The sequence below is a fragment of the Danio rerio genome, chromosome 13 (assembly GCF_049306965.1).
Source record: "Danio rerio strain Tuebingen ecotype United States chromosome 13, GRCz12tu, whole genome shotgun sequence".
Lineage (NCBI taxonomy): Eukaryota > Metazoa > Chordata > Actinopteri > Cypriniformes > Danionidae > Danio > Danio rerio.
This window is the reverse complement of record NC_133188.1, coordinates 42,596,911-42,617,736: the sequence shown is the minus strand read 5'-3', so window position 1 is coordinate 42,617,736 and position 20,826 is coordinate 42,596,911. Positions and strand designations below refer to the sequence as shown.

Below are 20,826 nucleotides of genomic sequence, written 5' to 3'. Positions count from 1 at the left end.
TGCTTCCTTGTCCTCATTTGTAAGTCGCTTTGGATAAAAGTGTCTGCTAAATGACTAAATGTAAATGTAAATGTGATTACGTGAGACCAATAGAAGATCAAAACAGGACCTCTCTGTACAGACATTTGATCAAGCAAGCAATTGTCTAATCATCTTATTTTATCCTGCCCCATTTCACAGTGCAGTATGAAAGAATTCTGCAAGCACAAACTCTAATGTGAATGCACCTTTAGGCTGTGAGCATTTTTTTCAGTTAGTTGCCATTCCATGTTGTGGTGGTGGTGACAGTTGCATGGTATAGTCCTGCCCCTCCTCCACTGTGATTTGACGGCTATTGGCCACTGATGGGCACTGAGTTTTTCAACTTGCAATGCCTGAAAAAACACTGAGCGCTTAGTGCTGACTTTAAAACGCCTGGTTAGTGCCTCGCTCTGCTGCAGGCACTCAAAAAACATGGCGTCACTATTGACCGCAACAGACAATGCAGTTGCTATGCAGTTGCAAAGATGATCTGTTGTTGTGAGTCGTTGGCGGGGGCTGCTAAGTTGTCTTGAAATTATTTTAGCAGGTTGCTATCAGTGTCAGTTGCATCGCTTCACTCCCATTCCTAACTTCTCTGGTATGGTCTCATAAGATAATAAAGTGCCCTTTGGATGCACACTTCAGAATCTCACTGGAAGTAGTGGCTCACATGATACTGGGCTGTTGTAGTTGGTTACCATGGTGTTGATGTTAGGATTGGGTTAATAAAACTGTATCTGTATTTATTGACTGAACACCATTGACAAAATCAGTTTTAAAAAAATTGTTTGTTATGAAGTACTACAGTTTATTAAAATGTGTCTGCTGAGTGCACACCTTGGAAGAAATGCCCATAAGCTTGGGGTTATTTCCAGTTGAGGTGCATGACTTGCATGTGCTCGTATTTTCCATTGGAACCTAGTTAAAAACATCTAAACTTTTCAGAATGCTGTGGGCACACTGCAATTCTTGCAACTAAAACTAATCAATCTGCTTCACACTTTGTATGGAATACAGATAATTTCTTTAATAAGGGCAGACAAATTTCCCCAGAAAAACACAGAGCACCCAAATACTGCACAACTTCTTAATATTCTGCATAAATAAACAGCAATGGTTTGTCTGCTTGTTATCCTCTGAGAAAATGATTGATGGTCACCTAGTTAGGAGAGACACCAGCATAGCACAAGTTCAAATCGCATTGATAATGGTAAAGGAAACCATGCACTCATGCTTTTCACCTGCTTTTAGATCCTATATGTAAATGGGTTGGGGTTTCATCAATGCCACCTCAGGTCAGAATGACAATACATGCGAAAATGAGTGTCGTGACTAGCAGCGGTGAGTGTAAATAAAAAAGGATGTAAGGATGTCGCCAGAGTGGCTTTTAGGTTTCTTTTCTTGTGCATCCCAGCCACTAGCACCCCATGCACACTTCCGAATCTTGCCACAGTTAGTAGGTCACCAAGATATTGGGGTGTTGTAGGTGGTTATGATATGAGTATGCAGTGTTGCCAGAGTGTTACTATATGATTGCGAAGGTGTCCTGATGGTTGATGATACTGTGATAATCGAGTGACTACAGTGAACAATGATAACGATGCTTGACACAGTAAACACTGTTATTTAAAATAAAGTTTCCCTTAGAGTGATCATGGCAGAACAAACAGAATAAAACTTCTTTTCATGAGCTTGTTACCCTTTAACTGCAGAGGAAGAGGAGAAAAAGGGAAATCACAGCAGCCAGCGATTATGGTGCGCCTTGCAATTATAAAGAACCCCCGGTTAAAGTCTCTTTTGTATTTTTTCATTTGAAGAACAATCAGTGAGCACTTTGTACCTCTATAAAAGAGCCGTTCATTAAAGAATGCCGTAGTCATTAGTTTAGTTTGGAGCCATTATCTGCCTGTGCTTTTGTAAAGTACAACATTAAAGCACCAATTTGAATAATCGCCGCTATCTAGGTGTTGCAGATTTCAAGAGTGTGAAAAGTGTAAAGAACGGTCATGGAAAATGTATTTACAAGCACCGAGGGCCTTTCTGGACCTCAGCAAAAACACAAAGCAACATGTTTCTATTGTTCTACTTGCTTGATCTAGCCTGTTTATCTTCACAATTCAACAACATGCTGTTATATAAAAGGCAGTGCACCTCTTACTCTTAAAAGCAATGACTAAAACAGGATCATTTGTTTTTTAATTATCTCAACTAATTAAGTGGTGTCACGGCTCATGTATTAAAAAATATTCTGGGTTAAATACCTCTGAAGGTCCATTAGCGACATCTGAAGCATGCTGTCAGTTACCGCAGAAAATGTATCCCTATTCCCTTAACAAAGGAAAAGTGCTGAAATGAATAAAAGCCTTATAGGATATGGCCTATAAACCACATTCTGAACAGTTTAGAGTAGAAATACAAAGTTTGATAGTCAATAACCAATTTGAGCAAACGTTAGTCAAATTATTTGTGTGCTTTGGATGGTTGTTTTAAATTTTGTTATAGGGTTTGAGAATATGACCTGAATCATAGGGTAGTTACGTTTTTGAATAGAAATATTGAATAGTTCAAATGTTCGTAAAACACAAAGATTTCACCATTTTATGCCCTATCACTATCATCAAATTGATGATAAATGGCAGTGAAACATTTGTAATGTTACAAAAAGGCCTTTCACTACATCTACACTACTTATCATTTTAAGCATTTCAGAATATTTTTGTGTTCAGCATTTTGATTTCACCATTTTATGCCCTAATATCATCATCAAATTGCAAAAAAAATGGCAGTAAAACATTTGTAATGTTACAAAAAGGGCTTCAAGTCAACCTGCAATTCATTTTGAGACGCATTAGCAAAACAAACAAATGCAGCATTCTGAATAAAACATACTGAATAATTCATCATACATTTTAACAAAGTCTGGTTCATTGGGTCAGATTCATTCCTGTCCACAAGCAAACCAGAGTTTGTTTTCTAGGCATTTTTGGGCAGATGGACGTTGGTTTTTATATATGTCCAAATGAAGAAAACGAAGGAGAAAATGTTCAAGTAAATAAACAAATTAAAATACTCTCCAAACTCAAAACCCTAACATACCAAGTTGGAATATCTTCTGAAAGATTGGGTTTAATAATTATGCTCTTTTTCTCAGAATTCTTTGATGAATATTTACCATAAAGGCCAATATATATATATATATATATATATATATATATATATATATATATATATATATATATATATATATATATATATATATATATATATATATATATATATATATATATATATATATATATATATATATATGTGGCTGGCCAATATAACAAATAAAAATCTTTCAGAATGTTTGATCTATTTAAGATTTCATTTAAAAACAATTGTATACGCTTAATAACACATTAATACATAAGAGATTAAAATATTTTTTCAATAAATAATGTTTCAATAAAAATGTCCTTCACATGTGTTCCATCGTGCAGTCATGTTATTTCCTTTTCTTCTAACAACTACAACTACCATACGTTTCTTGTAGTAACATTTGTTGATATTTATTCAAAACTGCAGTTCCTTGATTTAAAAATTCAAACATTTTTTAAAAACACATTGATCGACAAAAAATATAATATAAAAATATGAAAATATAATAATATAAAAATAAAATCTCCCTACCTTGCTGATTAAAAGCATGCATTTCATTTTAAAATACATTAACAATTATATTACTTATACAACAATTTTAATTCACCCTAAATTCTGAGCAGTATTCTGATTTATTCAGTAAACACACATAACGTTTAATCAAAGTACTCTTCTGTGGTAATTGACAAACTTCAGGTCCTAAATATTCGTAACTAGAGAGTATTAATAATAAGTTTTGTACCTTGTGGTCCGGCGGGTCCTGGAGCTCCTGGAAGTCCCAGACCCATCTGACCCCGTTCCCCTTTCTGCCCTCGATACCCTGGAGGAGTAAAACACACAAAAACACAAATTATTGATATAATTTACTTATATTCAGAATTTTTGTCAAGCATTTATATAAATAATTATTTGATGACGATACAAGACTATGCAATTATGTATCATAGAGCAGTCTTATTTTTGTAAATACGACTTTTAGCTCAGCATAGATCATTAAATCATATTAGACCATTAGCAAAAAAATCCCGTTGAGAATATAGTTACCAGCCATAATGACACTGAAACTTTTCATTTACTGTCCGTCTTAGTAAATGATGTAGCAACAGAAGTTTCAAACTATGAATAGTAAACTTATCAAAACTTTTTATTATTTGAGCAAGATGCTAATGCTCCGATTCAATGATTTATGCTAAGCTAAGCTAAAAGTTCTCCCTCCAGACCCAGAGATCAACTGAATGCATTAAAAAAATGGAAAACTCAAATATTTAACTCTAGATAACTTGTAAAATGAGCATATTTCCCTCAAAAAGTGGAGTGTTCCTTTAATAAGTATGCTGTTTAATTTGTTTTACATTAATTTACCTGTTACACTGAATGACAATGGAAACTTATTTCCCACCATTTTGGAAGTGTGCATTCTTAAAACTTATCTAAAATATTCCAGTACGGTTTTTTTACTGACAAGCAGAATTTAGCCATCACTCCACTATTTAATTAGTACATTATTCAAAGAAAAACCTCTGACTGATATAACACTAGCAGTGAGATACTATTCAAACAATTTACTTCCTACTGTAGGATCAAAAAAATCTCAGACTTTGCATTTCCATAAAAATTAGGTCTTCAAAAAAAAAAAAAAAAAAAAAAAAAAAAAAAAACACCTAACAGGTGGAAATGGTAGATAAAGCCTTGTGCAAATCTGCCATATTACACTAAATAGATCCCTCAGAAATCAGCCAGTTTTTAAGCCCTTCACAAGTAGTGACAAATCTATTAGAAACACACTTAAAAAGTACAAAATGCACAAATGCTGACAGTGCTGGATGAAATGTCACACACGGCGGGCAGCAAACCGACGAACAAAAACACATTAGCCGATGCTGATCTGTTAGTATTATTTTTGCACACACACTGTCAGAAACCAATCTTAAGACTATCTTCATAATGACATGCAGAAAACCACCTCCAGTCAAAACACACACTGATTAGTTGTGTGTTTCCATCAAGCCAGACTCTGTCTAGCCTAAAAGAAAAACACTGTAGGAGTTAATTACCAAATAATTGTCAGTCTCATATGAAACTTATACAAGCAACACACTAGTAGCTAACTAACGAAAGTGTATCGGACACCTTCAGATGTATTCATTCAATGCAATGGCATTCAGAAGTGGGATGGCACTCTACCTGCGGCATCAAATCATGGCTCCCTGTTCATACTGTACGTTTTATGAGGAGAAAAAAAATGCGGCAGGGGGAGCTGCAATGCAATACTTGTGAAATGCAGCCTACAGCAACATCTATACTAACATCTTGTTCAGGCTTTACATTCAACGTCCTCTTTCATACTCTGGAAAAAAAAAGACTAAACCATGTGGAGAATGAAAAACGCGAAGGAAAACATAAAATATTATATAGAAATAAATTACATTTAAATCATCACATAAATAGAGATATATACAGTGCTCTGCATAGATGAGTACACCCCCTTTTATATATTTGTTATCCATTTCTTAGTGAATATAGGTGATAAACTTTGGTGCATTTAAACATAACAGCTGTATTAAACAGTGATATCCATTAAAATATGTTTTTAATCACCTAACATCTTTAGGAATAGAAAGATAATATATTTACATTCAAATGAGTAATTGCTAAATTTGTTATTTCAGCTAAATTTGATATATATTTTTTATGTTTCTCTTGACTTTTCCTGTGTATTAACATTTTATTTAAAAAGAACGTATGATGAAAATTAACTTTTGTAACCTGTTTGGACAGAACTGTGTGTATGTATACACTGTTATTTTGGAGTGGTATAAAAACAACAAGTCTCTGTTTAAAATTTCCTGATGTTATAATAAAACCCAAATCCCAGTGATTTTGATGCCCACCGCAACATGACGTAGAAATGCGGTTTTCCCCACCCACTGAATTGATTGACAGGCTCCCTGTTTCTATAATAACATGTTTACACACCTCCACAGAACATTTTTTTTTTTTTACAATAAACTGGGTTTAAATATCTGTTCCAAATAACTCTGTGATTTTTATAAGTTTAAAATGTTTTTTTAAAACAGAGATTGTTTGTGATGAAGACAGCAAAATCACTATCTAAAGCCTGTTTCACACCGCAAGTAGGAGCAGCGTGTGTATTTTTGAGTGTCCATGTTAACAAATTAGAGTTTTTATACGGCACGCAGAAGCACGCTTAATGAAAGTGACAGTGCATTGATAATGACAGTAAAAAGCTTAAATGATTTAATGATAGCGACAAATATTTATTTGGGCTTGAACTACAAAACCAAATTTAAAACAATTTAAAACTATTTTAGTTTTAGTTTTTCTTAGTAAGCTGCACACTAGTTTGAACATGTATAAATATCATTAAAAATATATTGTATAAATATTTTTAGAACTATAGGCTTACATTACCCTTACAATCAAAAACAAAATGACATGATATCAGAGTGTCTTCTGACCGAGTGCACCTGAAAAGACATGTATGACACTCCTCATAGAGCTTGAGAAGCAGACAGTTCTTTAGGATCTATATAATTAGTAAAATAAAGACTTGCAGGTTAAGGAAACAGCAGAGGAGGAAGTTGCCATGGGCCTTGGTGCAGATGAAAAGTAAAAAAAAATCATGTATTTATAGATAGATAGGTAACTAGATTGAATAGACAGAGATGCATCAATCTGTGCAACAGCTGCCAATGAGCTTCTGCTCTCCATACGAGCTTGACACATACTGCTCACGCTCTGCTTGCACTTATGGTGTGAAACAACTGCAAACAACATTTGTGTGAGACTCATCATTTCAGAAAGGCTTGAATAAACTCCACCACAAAAACATCAAATAAACTTACTTGGTATTTTTAACTAACGAGCTGTATTTTAGCTTCATCTGTGTCTGTCTCTATCACTGACTGCTGTTTATCTGACATAACGCATGATTAGAAGCAGACACACACATGGGAGCGGTGGGTGGGGAAAAGAAACTCATTTGCATTTAAAGCCACAGGATAGAAAAACAACTACAATGTACTCAGACACCAAAATGAGCAGATTCTGGAGGCTACAATAAATTATCTGATGGGTATTTTGAGCTGAAACTTTACAGATACATTCTGGAGACAACAAAGGCTTATCTTACATCTTGTAATAGGGGTAAAATAGGTCCCCTGTAAAATTTTTCAGTACTAATTTTGGGACAGTTTTTTGTACTTTGTTTTTGTTAGATAAGATTTGGTTTTAGTCCTGACCAGTCTAATGAAAATGCACAAATATAATATTGTAAAGCATACTGCAGAAAACAATTTAAAAGAGGGAACTTTTTTATGCTGAGCACTGTTAGGGTGTAAATTTAAGAAATATACAGTCAAGTCTGAAATTATTCATATGTTTATATTAATCGTTATTTATTTTTGTTTAAACGTAACAAATGTGATAATTTTTTACCACATTGATACCTCTTATTATCTTCAGGGAGAAGCCTGTGTCAATTCTGGTCAAAAAAAAAAAAAAAAAACTTGCTGGTTGAATAAAAGTAACAACTCAGAATTTGCCAGGGGTATGAATAATTTTGAACATGACTGTATATACAATGTACATTTTATATACAATTTGTTTTAATCCATCAATAAAAGGCTTTAAATTAGCAAATCTGCTCATATAAGTCAAAAATAAATAAATATAAAAATAAAAAGGTTGTACTGAGATGATCAAAACACCTTGTTCATTACATTGCATGAAATGACATTAGATATTATGAAACCTGCTCACTCATTATTGAAAGGGCAGCTCGCTAAAATATTGAAAATTTTGTGTAAATGTATTTGCCCTCAGACCATCCAACATGTAAGTAACTTGTTTTCTTCAGCAAAGCTTTTAAGCTAATTTTCAGCTGAAACTGTGTTTTTATAAGATTCATAACATTTCAAGACTACAAGTTAAAAAAAACAGACAAAAACAATACCCAAAAATGGTTCATTGCAAACAATTTATATGGGCTGAATTTAAAGAAACAAATCAAGTTGAACATTACTAAATTTAATTTGTTAGTTTGAATCCAGCATATATAAGTTGTTTACAACCACTTGCAAATGTAGTAAATCCAATGAATGATTTTTTTCACTGTGCCTCCTGACAATACACTGTGGTTTTGTGAGGTGAACAATAAGTCTATACAAGAAACTGAACATAATTACCAGTCATTTTTTTGCATAACTGTGCATTCACAACAAAGGCTGCGAGAGCGCCAAAGTTTGCTCTGGCCGCCCTGACGACAATGCTGTCTGCCATCCCTTCTTCCCTCTGCCGATGAGTGTCAAAATTCGCATTGATCTTGTATTTAAAGGAGCCATGCAGCATATCAGCAAATCACTTATATACCAGCATAAAAAACCTGCTTTCTATCATGAAAATGTTGCATGCCTTTTATCAAATTAATTTAACTATGGAAGATCAAGTTGCTTATAGCCGCAACCATGTGGTGTGGCTTTGCTCCACTCATCCAATGTGTCCATATGTCTAAAATATTCTAATGCAGCAATACTGTTTTGTACTATCATTAAAATTAGCATGGCATTCTGGCTTATTCATTCATTATTTTTCTTTTCTGCTTAGTCTCTTTTTAATGCGGGGTCGCCACAGCAGAATGAACCGCTAACTTATCCAGCAAATGTTTTACACAGCGGATGCCCTTCCAGCTGCAACTCATCACTGGAAATCATCCATGCACACTATGGACAATTTAGCCTTCCCAATTCACCTGTACTACATGTCTTTGGACTTGTGGGGGAAACTGGAGCACCCGGAGGAAACCCACGTGAACAAAAGGAGAAAAATGCAAACTTCACACAGAAATGTCAACTGACCCAGCCAAGGCTTGAACCAGTGACCTTCTTGCTGTGAGGCAATCGTGCTACCCACTGCGCCACCGTGCTGCAGCATTCATTTTAAGAAAAAAATGCATATATAACATTAATGCACATCAACTCGCCAGTAACTTTTTTATGTATGTCCCTGTAGGAAACATCAAAAATAATTGGAAATTAGGCCACCACAATAATCAAACCCTTGGGAACAACTGTGGTCGAAAGTAAAGTTCACAGTGTTCACTGGAATCCTCTCAAGCGGTGGACTTCAACATTTCAATTGCTTGCTGCCAAAGTGCGTCATAGCTTGATTGCCATAAAGTTTACTTGATTTCAACTCTCCTTGATGCCCAAACGGGCAAAGATGCACATCGCCGCTTATCGCTGCTGGCTCCTTTTTAAAATTAAAGACTTCTGCCTACTTTAACGCTATCCCTGCTTTTGGTGTGAATTTACAGTAAGACCTCTATGTTTTTTCAGGAGCCCACACTGTAAAAAATGGCCGTGATTTCAACGCTAAAAAACTGTAAAAATGCTACAGTACAAATCTGTAACCTGGTTAACGGTATGTTTCCTTAATATATACGGGGAATAACCGTAAATTGACTTTCCCAGAATTCCCTGTATGGAACATCACTTTTTATGCATTTTGTTGACATTATTATGGATCTTTTTAGTTGTTTCCTCATCAGTTATGTACATTAGAGATCTATGTTACATCTAATGTTGATAAACAATGTTTATTTCATGACTTTAATTTTATGCGTGTTACCATACTGGTGTTTAGTAGCTGTGTGAATGACACTGAGCACCTTCTATATGCTGAAACTCTTTTCTGCTTGCGGGAAAAGTTGATGAGCATTGGCTCATTTTGTAACTTCCTTATCACCACCTGCATGTGGGTGTGCTAACGTGTCTAACTGTGTAACAAAAGATGTGTAGATGTTGATCATTCAAAATACAGACATATTACCTCGATAAAATAATAAAATACGGTAATTTACCGTAAAAATAAAAAATCACTTTTACGGTTTGTACCGTGTTTTTTTAACGGTAAAGTACTGGCAACCACAGCTGACGTTTTTTTACCGTAAATTTTACAGATTTATTTTTTACAGTGCAGGGTATAAATGTATTTTTGCATAAATGTTTTTTGACTCCCAAAGTGCTGGATTATATGACCTGCATAGTTTGAATCACACTGAAAAAATTATTCATAGGATTTACAACATTTTTTAAGGTGAGTTGTTGCAAACAATGTATATGGGGTAAATTTAAACAAACAAATTAAACTGAACATTACTAAATTTAACTTAAACTGTAAATGCAATACGTTGTTTTTTAGTACACCAAGAACCACAGTTTAAGCTAAAAATTATATTCAATGCTCTGCTGAAGAAGAAAAAAACAACAACAGTTAACTACATTTTGGATGGCCTGTGGGCAAGTAAAAATCCAGCAAATTTTCATTTCTCAGTGAACTACCCCTTTAAATATGATTGGGTATATTCTTGGCATGCAGGAAAATACAGCTTACAATATACAGCAAATTAGATATATTTTAATGAAACCAAGTTAGAGGATTTCATCACTCTTGAACACATGAAAAAACGTTACAAAGGGATTAAAAAAAAATGTTATCCCAACAAATGGTTATACAAAAGCATGGCTGATTACATCTGAGCTCAGTAAAACAGTTGCATAAGTAGTTTTAGATGTTATGCTGTTATGAGACTCAAATTGCATGAACCCACTGATGTGTGGTTCATGCGAGTTTTAAGAAATAATCTCAATAAAAATAAATAAATAAGTAAAGCTAAACAGCATCAAAAACATAAGGCCATCGAAATGACATCGAAAAAGCATTAGCATATAAATTCAACAAGCGTTCAAGCAACACCTTCTCTTTCGGGTCACCAGAAGAGAGGATACAGAGACGTATTAATGTTGCTGATTCTCATTTAGTTTAACTCTGACCCCGAAGTGGAATTAATGTGTGAAGCGACCAAGATGGCGGAGATATTTTTCTTCATAAACTATGTAAAGACAAGTCAGGCAAATTGATGAGTCCAAAGGAGGACAGACTCCAGCGGAGGATGACGAGGAATAATGAGGAAATATTACCCGCAAACTTTGTCAAGCCACATGGAGGCTGATGTCAACATCTCACACATAATATCACACACACAAAAAGGTACATTTCTGATTTACCAGGGGGCTATACTTCCTGATGAGAAGAAATGCTCCTCTCTAAAGCCAGGCTCACACTTTAAAGAAGTTTCAGGCCAATTTATACCCAATTTTTATGATTTACATGTTTAGCATAGATTATCTGGTAATGTGAAATCTTTACAGTTCAAATCTCACAGTCTGAGAAACTTCAGGGCCATCCCGACTCCCGATCATATTGCATATAAATAATATTTTGGATTAAAAGTCTCTGTAAAATCAAAATGTACAATGTTTATTTTGCTAGAGCACATTGTTATTCTTTGGGTAAAGTAAGTTAATCCATTGAAAAAAAGGTGGTTTTGGTAATCTTCAATCAAAGTCTGAGCATTTGTCAGCTACAATATTGCTAACCACGCTCTCCCTCACTATTAGTTTGCTATGAGAGAATGCTATGCAAAAAGAAAGCCCTGCCCCCTACTCAATATCCCATTTCAATTGGAAGTACATCAACATACTGAAAAGTTTCTGCAACTTCTGGTTTACATGATCTTTAAAATCTGGATAATTATGAATATTACTTGGTTATATTTTGTGAGAGGTTGTACTGGCATCAGAGATTTGCCAAACTGACATTGTATGAAATACACAATGACAGTGTAGAATGTACCAAAAAAAGTGCAAGCTCCAGCACATGCATTTAACTGGAACAGCTGTTTACATGGACACTAAACATCGCTATGAAATCCAGTGAGTTCTTTATTAGAAAACTAGAGTTCTTTAAAGAACATTCATTCATTTATTCATTCATTTATTCATTAATTTTCTTTTTGGCTTAGACCCTTTAATAATCTGGGGTCACCACAGCGGAATGAACTGCCAATTTATTCAGCATATGTTTTACGCAGTGGATGGCCTTCCAGCTGCAACCCATCCCTGGGAAACATCCATACACACTAATTCATACACATACACTATGGACAATTTTAGCAAACCCAATTCACCTATATCCGCACTTGTGGGGGAAAACAGAAGACGCGCAGGAAATCCACACAAACAAGGGGAAAACATGCAAACTCCACACAGAAACACCAACTGACCCAGCCGAGGCTCGAACCCGCGACCTTCTTCCTGTGAGGCGATTTTGCTACTCACTGTGCCATCGGGCTGCCCCTCTTAAAAGAACATTCCAATACAAACCCCAAAGCTTATTATTAGAACTAAAGTTAAACTAAAGAATTAGAGTTGATTGAAACAGTGCTGTCACTCTCAACCACACTGAGATGGAAAACAGTTGTCAAATTACTTGTATTTTTTTGTTAACATGTTATATACTGTAGGATGTGCATTTGTATTTGTACAAATGTCTTGGGCAACGAATGTGGAGGAGCTGTTTGTGAATGTGAAACCAGTGTGCTGACATTTTATCCTACCTGTCAGGATGTCCTACCAGAGTACATCAATATTTAATAGCACACTCCTAGGTTTTTACTACTGGCACATGGATTTATTTAAAGAGATCATTCACCTAAAAATGAAAGTCTGCCATCATTTATTCAACCCCTCACTTGTTCCAAACCAGTTTGAGTTTTGTTCCATTAAACACCAAAGAAGATATTTTGAAGAATGTTGCAAACCTGTAAAGGTTATTGCACACTGAATGCGAATTTTAGTCTGTAATTTTCGCACATAAAAAAAATAAATTCAACCTCACATTCTGCGAATCGTATTGACACACTGCCTCCAAAACTTTCGTCTGTCATAAAAAAGTCAAACTGGGTTCAATTGTTTTTCTATTTCTCACCATGTATCTTTTCTAAAACATACAGTATAGTGTAAAAGCGTGTTTATTACTAAGTTAACTAAAACAAAATTATATTTTAATTGAACACATCAAATAAGGTACACATTCAGAACCGTTTATTTAGTTTTGTAAAAAGGCAAAGCTGAGTATTTGTGGTTAAAGTGCCACCCAGCGGTCAAAAGCTACTGGAGTACCAATTACCACTGTCGCCGCAGTACGAATGGCGGCAAAAGGAACAAATTGAAGTAGTGACATCTGTATGAAAAAGCACCTTGAGAGGTGTTTTGACAGTTCAGAGCCACCTTACAAGCAAAAAGCTAAATGTGTGAAGTATCAGAAGCAATGTATCAAAATTACACTGATTTCCTGAATTAAACTTTGCATTTCGGGATAATCCAGAGCAACTCTTTGATAATGAGCTGAACTCTATTCCTCTGCCGTATTGGATGATAATATGCAGCATATTCCTTTTTCTACATTTAGAAACATTTAATCGTATGTGACGATTTTTTTTTGCATATGAATAGGAAAAAAAACGCATTCAAAAGTTTTGGACTACAGTGTGCAAAGACCTTTATCATTGACATCCATAGCAAGAAAAACAATAACTAGGAATGTAAATGCTAAGAGGTTTCCAACATTCTTCAACAGAAGAAAGAAACACTAGAACATGTGAAGGGGAAGCAAAAGATGGCAGAATATTCAATTTTGGGTGAATTATGCCTTTAATGTAAGGTGTTGTTTATTTTATACTGGTAATCTGTTAAGATATGTCAATGTAAAATCATCCTACCTGTTTATTATAAAGGTGCAGGACAATTAAATTAGGCGTCTTGCATTGTAAAATTAGTTTATTTAATCCTAGTGTAAAAATGATGCATTGGGCACTGCTTAAGGAACTGTTATATTTGCAAAGTAAATTTTACTTAGTCACAGATGCAAAGCAGAAGCCTGCAGTTGGATTAATTAATGAGGTAGGATAGATAGATAGTTATTATTAAAATAAATATCATTATTAAAAGAACATAGTGTCTGGTTAGCATGTCAAATTGCACTTCCGCTGTACAAAGACAAGCTGGGGAAATGACTTCAATTCTGAGGGTTCATTCTGAGAGTAGAAAGCTGCTAGCACGCTAGCTAACAAATGTAAACATTAGCTGAATGCCAATGACAATCTGCAGCGTGAGATCAAGTGAGGTGCTCCCTCTGGCATATGAATTCTTATTATCTTGCAATGTATGAAGGTTTGAGATTTGAGGGAAGAAAATCTGTAAAGATCCTTTTATGTGCGTGATGCAACCAGATTTCATAATCAGTTAGGATTTCAAAACTCTGGAAGTGTGAGCCCGGCCTACAGCACAATGTGCCAAACAATTCACAAATACACAATCAAATGATACAAAATGGCTTTGAGCTTCACCTACTGTTGTAAACACATCAAAACATTCTGAATATATAAATAATACAACCTTCAAAATATTCAAGACATATATGGATCATGAATATGTATGTAAGCACTCAGCCCAAAGTATATTTTCTTTGCAAACAATCAATTATTAAAGATTAAATGTACTCAACACAGTCTTATTTCATGAAAAGCATCATGGTTAAGGGTCCTTAGGAACTCAGACAGTAAGGACAGAACCGAACTGCAAGTCATAATTGATGAGAAACGCTAGAGGAGCAGTACGTTAGTTGCATTAGTTGTCTTTGATGAATGTTCAGAATTGCATATTTTCTCACTCCCCTTCATTTCTTTTCGCCAGGTTTAATCCAACAAAATGAGATATAGGGTGGCTTTTTTCTTCTGCTCACTTCTTCTCTTTATCTTTCTTGCTCTCACAAGTCTGTCCATGGCGATATTACATTCTCCTATTCTGGGTCGGTTCTTCATCCGTCTTCATATGTCCCGCCAGGCTTTTCGGCACCATATGCCACTTTGTCATGCAGCTATCTGCCTTCGTTCTCCTCCGACAATCACTAGCAAGAGTCCTGTGAAGCCCTTACACCGAAATATTCCAGTTTTTGCATATCAATCTTAACATCTTGCTCATTTTATAGTCTTCTGAACTAGATTCAATTGGCTCAAATCATAGAGATTGGTTCTTTTAAAAACTCTTTGGCTTCCATGATTAAATCTTGAGGTTTAAATATTGATTTGGCCAAGCAACAGCATTTTGACTTGCTCAGTTCTGTTACTCATTCAACACTCTGAAGAACAGCTGTAAAGCAGTAAATCCAAATAAATAACATTTACAAACTCTCATTTCCACCAAAAGAGAAAGAAGAAAAATACTGGAATCCTTGAGAAGCAAGCAAAAAAACGTAGCTTAATACTGGGGAAATGAATGAGTCACAGAAATAAAGCACAGTCTTGCATGTCTGTGTTTGTGTGTGAGCCGAGATCATTGGAGGAGCAGCGTACAGAGGTCCATAACATGTTTAGTCTTTGGGCTTTTGGCTCCTACCTTGGGAACCTGGAGGTCCTGGCTCTCCGGGGGGTCCTGGGGAGCCGTCATTACCGGGTGGCCCTGGGGGGCCTTGTCGACCTTGTGCTGCTAATATAGCCGCCGGTGTCTTTTGCAGCAAAGTTTGACTGTCAGAAAATTTCTCTAAAAAAGAAGAATTAAGAATCAGTAATATAATATAATATAATATAATATAATATAATATAATATAATATAATATAATATAATATAATATAATATAATATAATATAATATAATAACATAATAATATAATATAATATAATATAATATAATATAATATAATATAATATAATATAATATAATATAATATAATAACTGAATTATAATTTAATATAATATAATATATATGAAGTTAAAGTTATTAATATAAATATATGGAAAAAATCTAACAATGTCATACAGCTCCCTCGAACACACACACACACACACACACACACACACACACACACACACACACACACACACACACACACACACACACACACACACACACACACACACACACACACACACACACACACACACACACACACACACATACCAGTTCTTTCTGGTTATCGCATCTGATATTCGATATTCTGCAAGAACAGCATTCGTCAGCCTCTTAACTCTTGTGTATTACTCCGCCCACATAGAGTGACAACAGATTAATAGACTCACTACCGTTTGACAAATATTGCAGCTGTTGGAAAACATATGGTACTTTTGAGGCTTTTTTTTAGGTGAGAATGTAGTTATTTAGATTGCATCTGTGCAGTTTATTTATAAGGACAGTGCCTATTTTAAATAATCATAATTTTAGTTGCTATTATTATTATTATTATATTATTATTTGATTTAGCCCGTGGGCAGCCAGCCTGTCATACTGAACAGAGCAAAGACGGTTGATGTTCCACCACAAGATGGCGATAGAGATTGCAGAATAAGTCCTTAGAGAAGAGAAATACAGGGAAATCTCTGTAGACTGATGGCATTTCATGCCGTTCAGCCTTATAATCTTAAAATGTGAGACATTTTGACAATCATTCAAACACTAGCTCTAAAGTGATGTTTGTGAACTGGCAATGGATTCTGCTGTTCTGACCGTCAGTTGCAGATGTGAATGAACGACAGAAGGCAGAAGGATTTTTGAATCTCTGTGTTTGATTTTCTTTTTTATATACACGATTAAGCCGTCAAACTGTAGAATAATTAGAATATCACACTCTTAGCAGTGCAATGTGGCTGTGTATAGTCAGTGGTGGGGCACTAAGGTTCTCGGCCTGTGGCCTCAAGCCTGCCCTTGCTCCCACCAGTGCCATTATACAGTCATATATACCGATATATATAACAGAGATTTACATTAACATTTATTAAAATCATTACATATTACATTCAAATAAATGTTTTAGCAATCCTGTTGTTGACAAACTTGTAAAGTGTCTACCCCCCCCCCCCCCCACACACACCTAAAAGCTAAAATTTCCATCTAGAGACCACCTCATGGCGGCAGATGATGTACCTTCAAACACGCGCAATACTTCATTTCGGATGAATGTTTTAATTTCCTCCAAGGCAGCTGTATCACTCTGTGAAAAGAAATGAAAGAGGGAAAAAAAGAAGGGAGAGAGGGAAAACAAACATCAGCACAACATGATTTGCAGATTAAAAAGTGCAGCGACAAAATGGCAGTGATTCATGTTTTATTCATGCTGAGAAATGTTGGAGTTCTCCGAGATAAAGCGATGGATGACATATAATGGCGTAATCACCATCTCTCCTCAAAGTGTCAGGAGGAGGCATGAATGCTGAAGAACATCTCATAGAGAAAACAAACTGCTTCCTTCCAATCACAAACACAACGTTTCGCAGTTCAAGGCCATTCTGTCAAACGCTCAGCATCCTCACCTTAGGGTTTGTGCTGGGTTAAAAGAGAACGAACGGGCTATTGCATATTCAAGCAGTTGAAATGTTCAGCGATTTCAGTCTGAAAGCCCTTTAACGTGACTCCTGTCAGGCTTCAACACACCTAATAACACAAGCGTCATGAAAAGCTTTGCAGACATGATGAGAAAGGTTGATTTTGGAAGTTTGCTTTTGCCAAGTATGCCATTGATCCTGGAACATCATTTTTGTTTGAAAATGTAATCCATACCTATTCCCTACCCCTAAACCCAACCAAAACTGTAAATTATCCCTAAAATACTAATGATGATGAAGTGAGCAGAATGATATTTGAAAAATTCTTTTGTATTTCATCATTTTAAGTTGCAACTCACTGAAATCTGGCACTGAAATCTTGGCACATTTACAACAGCTTGAGCAAGTTGTGATGTTTGATTAATAACAAAATATGTTTTTCCGATGTGGAGCTTTTCAATCATTCAGTTTATCTAGTGCTGAATATTTCATGATCAGCAAGATACGAATCAAATTGTGGTCTATTCCATACCGAATGCTGTTTGACTTTGTACACTACTGCTCAAAAGTTCAGGGGTAGTTTTTTTTTTCTCTGATCCGCTCTCTCAGGCTCCATTTAATGAACAACAATAATAAAACTGTTTAAGTATTATTACAACAGATTTAAAAAGTCATTTGATATTTGAACTATTCATATTCTAATTAAAATTTTTAATATATAAATTAATAAATAATATTATATTTAGCATAAATGAGTACACCCATCACAGGTCTCTCTTTCAAGTTGATATTTTCCATAGGATGCTTTACAATAATATATTTGTAAATATAAGACACAGTACCAAAGCTAAAATTGGAACTGTTGGGGAAAAATTTTAATTAACAAGAAAAATCAAGTGAAACATAAAAAAAAGGTGAAATTTCATTCATTCATTCATTTTCTTGTCGGCTTAGTCCTTTTATTAATCCGGGGTCGCCACAGCGGAATGAACCGCCAACTTATCCAGCAAGTTTTTACGCAGCGGGTGCCCTTCCAGCCGCAATCCATCTCTGGGAAACATCCACACACACATTCACACACACACTCATACACTACGGACAATTTGTGTATGGGGAAACCGGAGCACCCGGAGGAAACCCACGCGAACGCAGGGAGAACATGCAAACTCCACACAGAAACGCCAACTGAGCCAAGGATCGAACCAGCGACCCAGCGACCTTCTTGCTGTGAGGCGAACGTGCTACCCACTGCGCCACTGCATCGCCACTCGTTTGACTTTAAAAGTATTATCAATTTATTTCTAAAGATGTTCGGTGACCAAAATTTTAATGGATATAACTATTTAATAAAACTATTTTGTTTAAATGCACCAAGTAATATTAGTTATATTCACTGGTAAATAGTAATGTTCAAAAAGGGGTTGTACTCCCTTTTTAGGTTTCAGTTTAGTGTGCACACTATCATATTAAACTTTTATTATAATAGTTTTTGTTGTTTTAGTTTCAAATTATCTTAATGGTTTATACATATACCCTGCTTCCAGAGCATAGGCGCTGCCCAGTAGCATTCAGTGACTCAATGACACTTGCCTATCTACACAGTTGTATCAACAACAAAAGAACCGTCAATATTAAAACAGATTATAATCAGGGAGGCTGTAATTCTGCTGCTAGTAGGGATTGTATACACATGTGTTTCTGGCATTCTATAAACAGGACAAGTCTAACAGTGAAGGAACTTTTGCTTTGACACGTCCAGTTTGAGAAGTTGCTTCTTAGTTCCGCCAACCTGATTTCAACAGGTAGGACCTGTTCCTGCATTAACATCTATGTTGATCCTGAAACAACATTCCAGTCGATCAGAATTAAGGAATATGTTTACCAGTTATGTTAAGTTTAGCCTTACGTTTGGGTTTCCACATAATTGTTATTCAACTATTATTCCCCTCTGATTTTTGGAATAATTTACAGTTCAAGAGTTCACACTTAGATAATGCTTGACTATGTCGGCGCAATAGCTTAGTGGTTAGCGCCCTGACATATGGTGCAGTAGCACGTCAGGGCGTCCCGAGTTCGAATCCCGGCTCGAGGACATTTCTTGAGAGCTACCCCCCCCCTCTCTCTCTCTCTCTCTCTTCAACTTCGCTTCCTGTCTAAATACTGTCCTATCTAATAAAGGCAAAAAGGCCCAAAATAAAGATTAAAAAAAAAATAATGCTTGACTATATTAGCAGGTTTGGCACGCTATCCTGGGAGAGAACCCTGAGCTCAGAGATAGATGAGCGCTAGGCTCCCGCATGGTCAATGAGCATTAGGACGGATTCAGGAGGATCTCATAATCAACAAAACAGTGGATTGTTTATGGTGTCAGATAATTTTGGAAGATTTCATGTCTTTTTCAGAGCATTTGATTACAGACAAATGAAGCACGGTTTATGGAGAGATCGCAAAGAGAATTTTGTTGAAAGACTAAATGAATGGTTGAACTGGATCCGACTGCAGCTGCATTGAACTTAAAGAGATAGTTCACTCAACATTTTTTTCTCATGTGGTGTTAAACTTTTAAGATTTTTTTTTCTTTGGTTGAACACAAAATAAGATATTTTGAAAAAAATGCTGGTACCCGTCAATATCAATAGAAGTAAAAAATACTATGAAAGTCAATAATGTTAATAAAAAAATGTTAATATTTATTAGCAGAAATTGCAAAGAGTTGCATAAAGTTCCTGATACGACTATATCCATCCACTACCCTCAACACACATACACATACTGTCACACCTGTTGTAGGGCCCTCATGTGGATTCTTGAGGGCACTAGCATTTGTTTTGTTTTTGCTTGTATCTCTGCACACATGATCACTTATCGTTTTCAGCTGTTCCTTGTTTGTTTAATTGAGTCCTGTCTTTATAAGCTCTGTTCGTTTTTGTGTTTCAGTTGCCTTTGGATTTTTGATTTGTACTTTTGTTCCTCGTGATTTGGTTTGTTTGTTTGATCACTTTGTATCATCTCAATGTTTTGGATTTCTGCTCGTTTCTTGTCTGCACTGAGTTTATTGGATCATCGTTGTTTAGTTTAATAAATTTATTTTGCTGCACATGGATCTTTTCTTGTTTTTGTGAAACCCTCTCGTGACACATACAGTACACACACAACATACTGGTAATGGTCTCCTCCTAAATGACGAGGTTGAGGGTGAGCTTGATTAGGACTGAAAGTGTTGGATATAGACATCACAGCAGGGGGCTCATTGCTTCAGCCTGTGCTCTTCAGAGCCTGATGGCTTTGTGAACACATGTGGATAATTATTGTAATGCGGAGCTACTAATTATTTATTCTGGAGTGTTCACGCGTGTGTTATGCCCAACAAAGCAATCAATGACGGTTGCCCTCTGAATAGCATTGGGTGACCCCGCGGTTATGGATT

At 35.6% G+C, this 20,826-nt stretch overlaps 1 protein-coding gene and 1 long non-coding RNA gene across 2 annotated transcripts in view; one reads left to right on the top strand and one right to left on the bottom strand.

The window, feature by feature from the left end:
• LOC137487330 (uncharacterized) overlaps positions 1-20,826 on the bottom strand; it is a 202,115-nt gene that overhangs the window by 6,958 nt on the left and 174,331 nt on the right. Inside the window, exons 37-39 of the mRNA XM_073920131.1 lie at positions 17,002-17,068; positions 15,480-15,623; positions 3,905-3,982 (exon numbers count right to left, since the gene is read on the bottom strand). Coding sequence (XP_073776232.1) covers positions 3,905-3,982; positions 15,480-15,623; positions 17,002-17,068 — 289 coding nt within the window. The remainder of the gene's footprint in view (positions 1-3,904; positions 3,983-15,479; positions 15,624-17,001; positions 17,069-20,826) is intronic.
• LOC141377046 (uncharacterized) lies at positions 6,185-11,272 on the top strand. The gene is made up of 2 exons (XR_012388854.1): positions 6,185-8,266; positions 8,373-11,272. It is a non-coding gene; the product is annotated as an uncharacterized lncRNA (long non-coding RNA).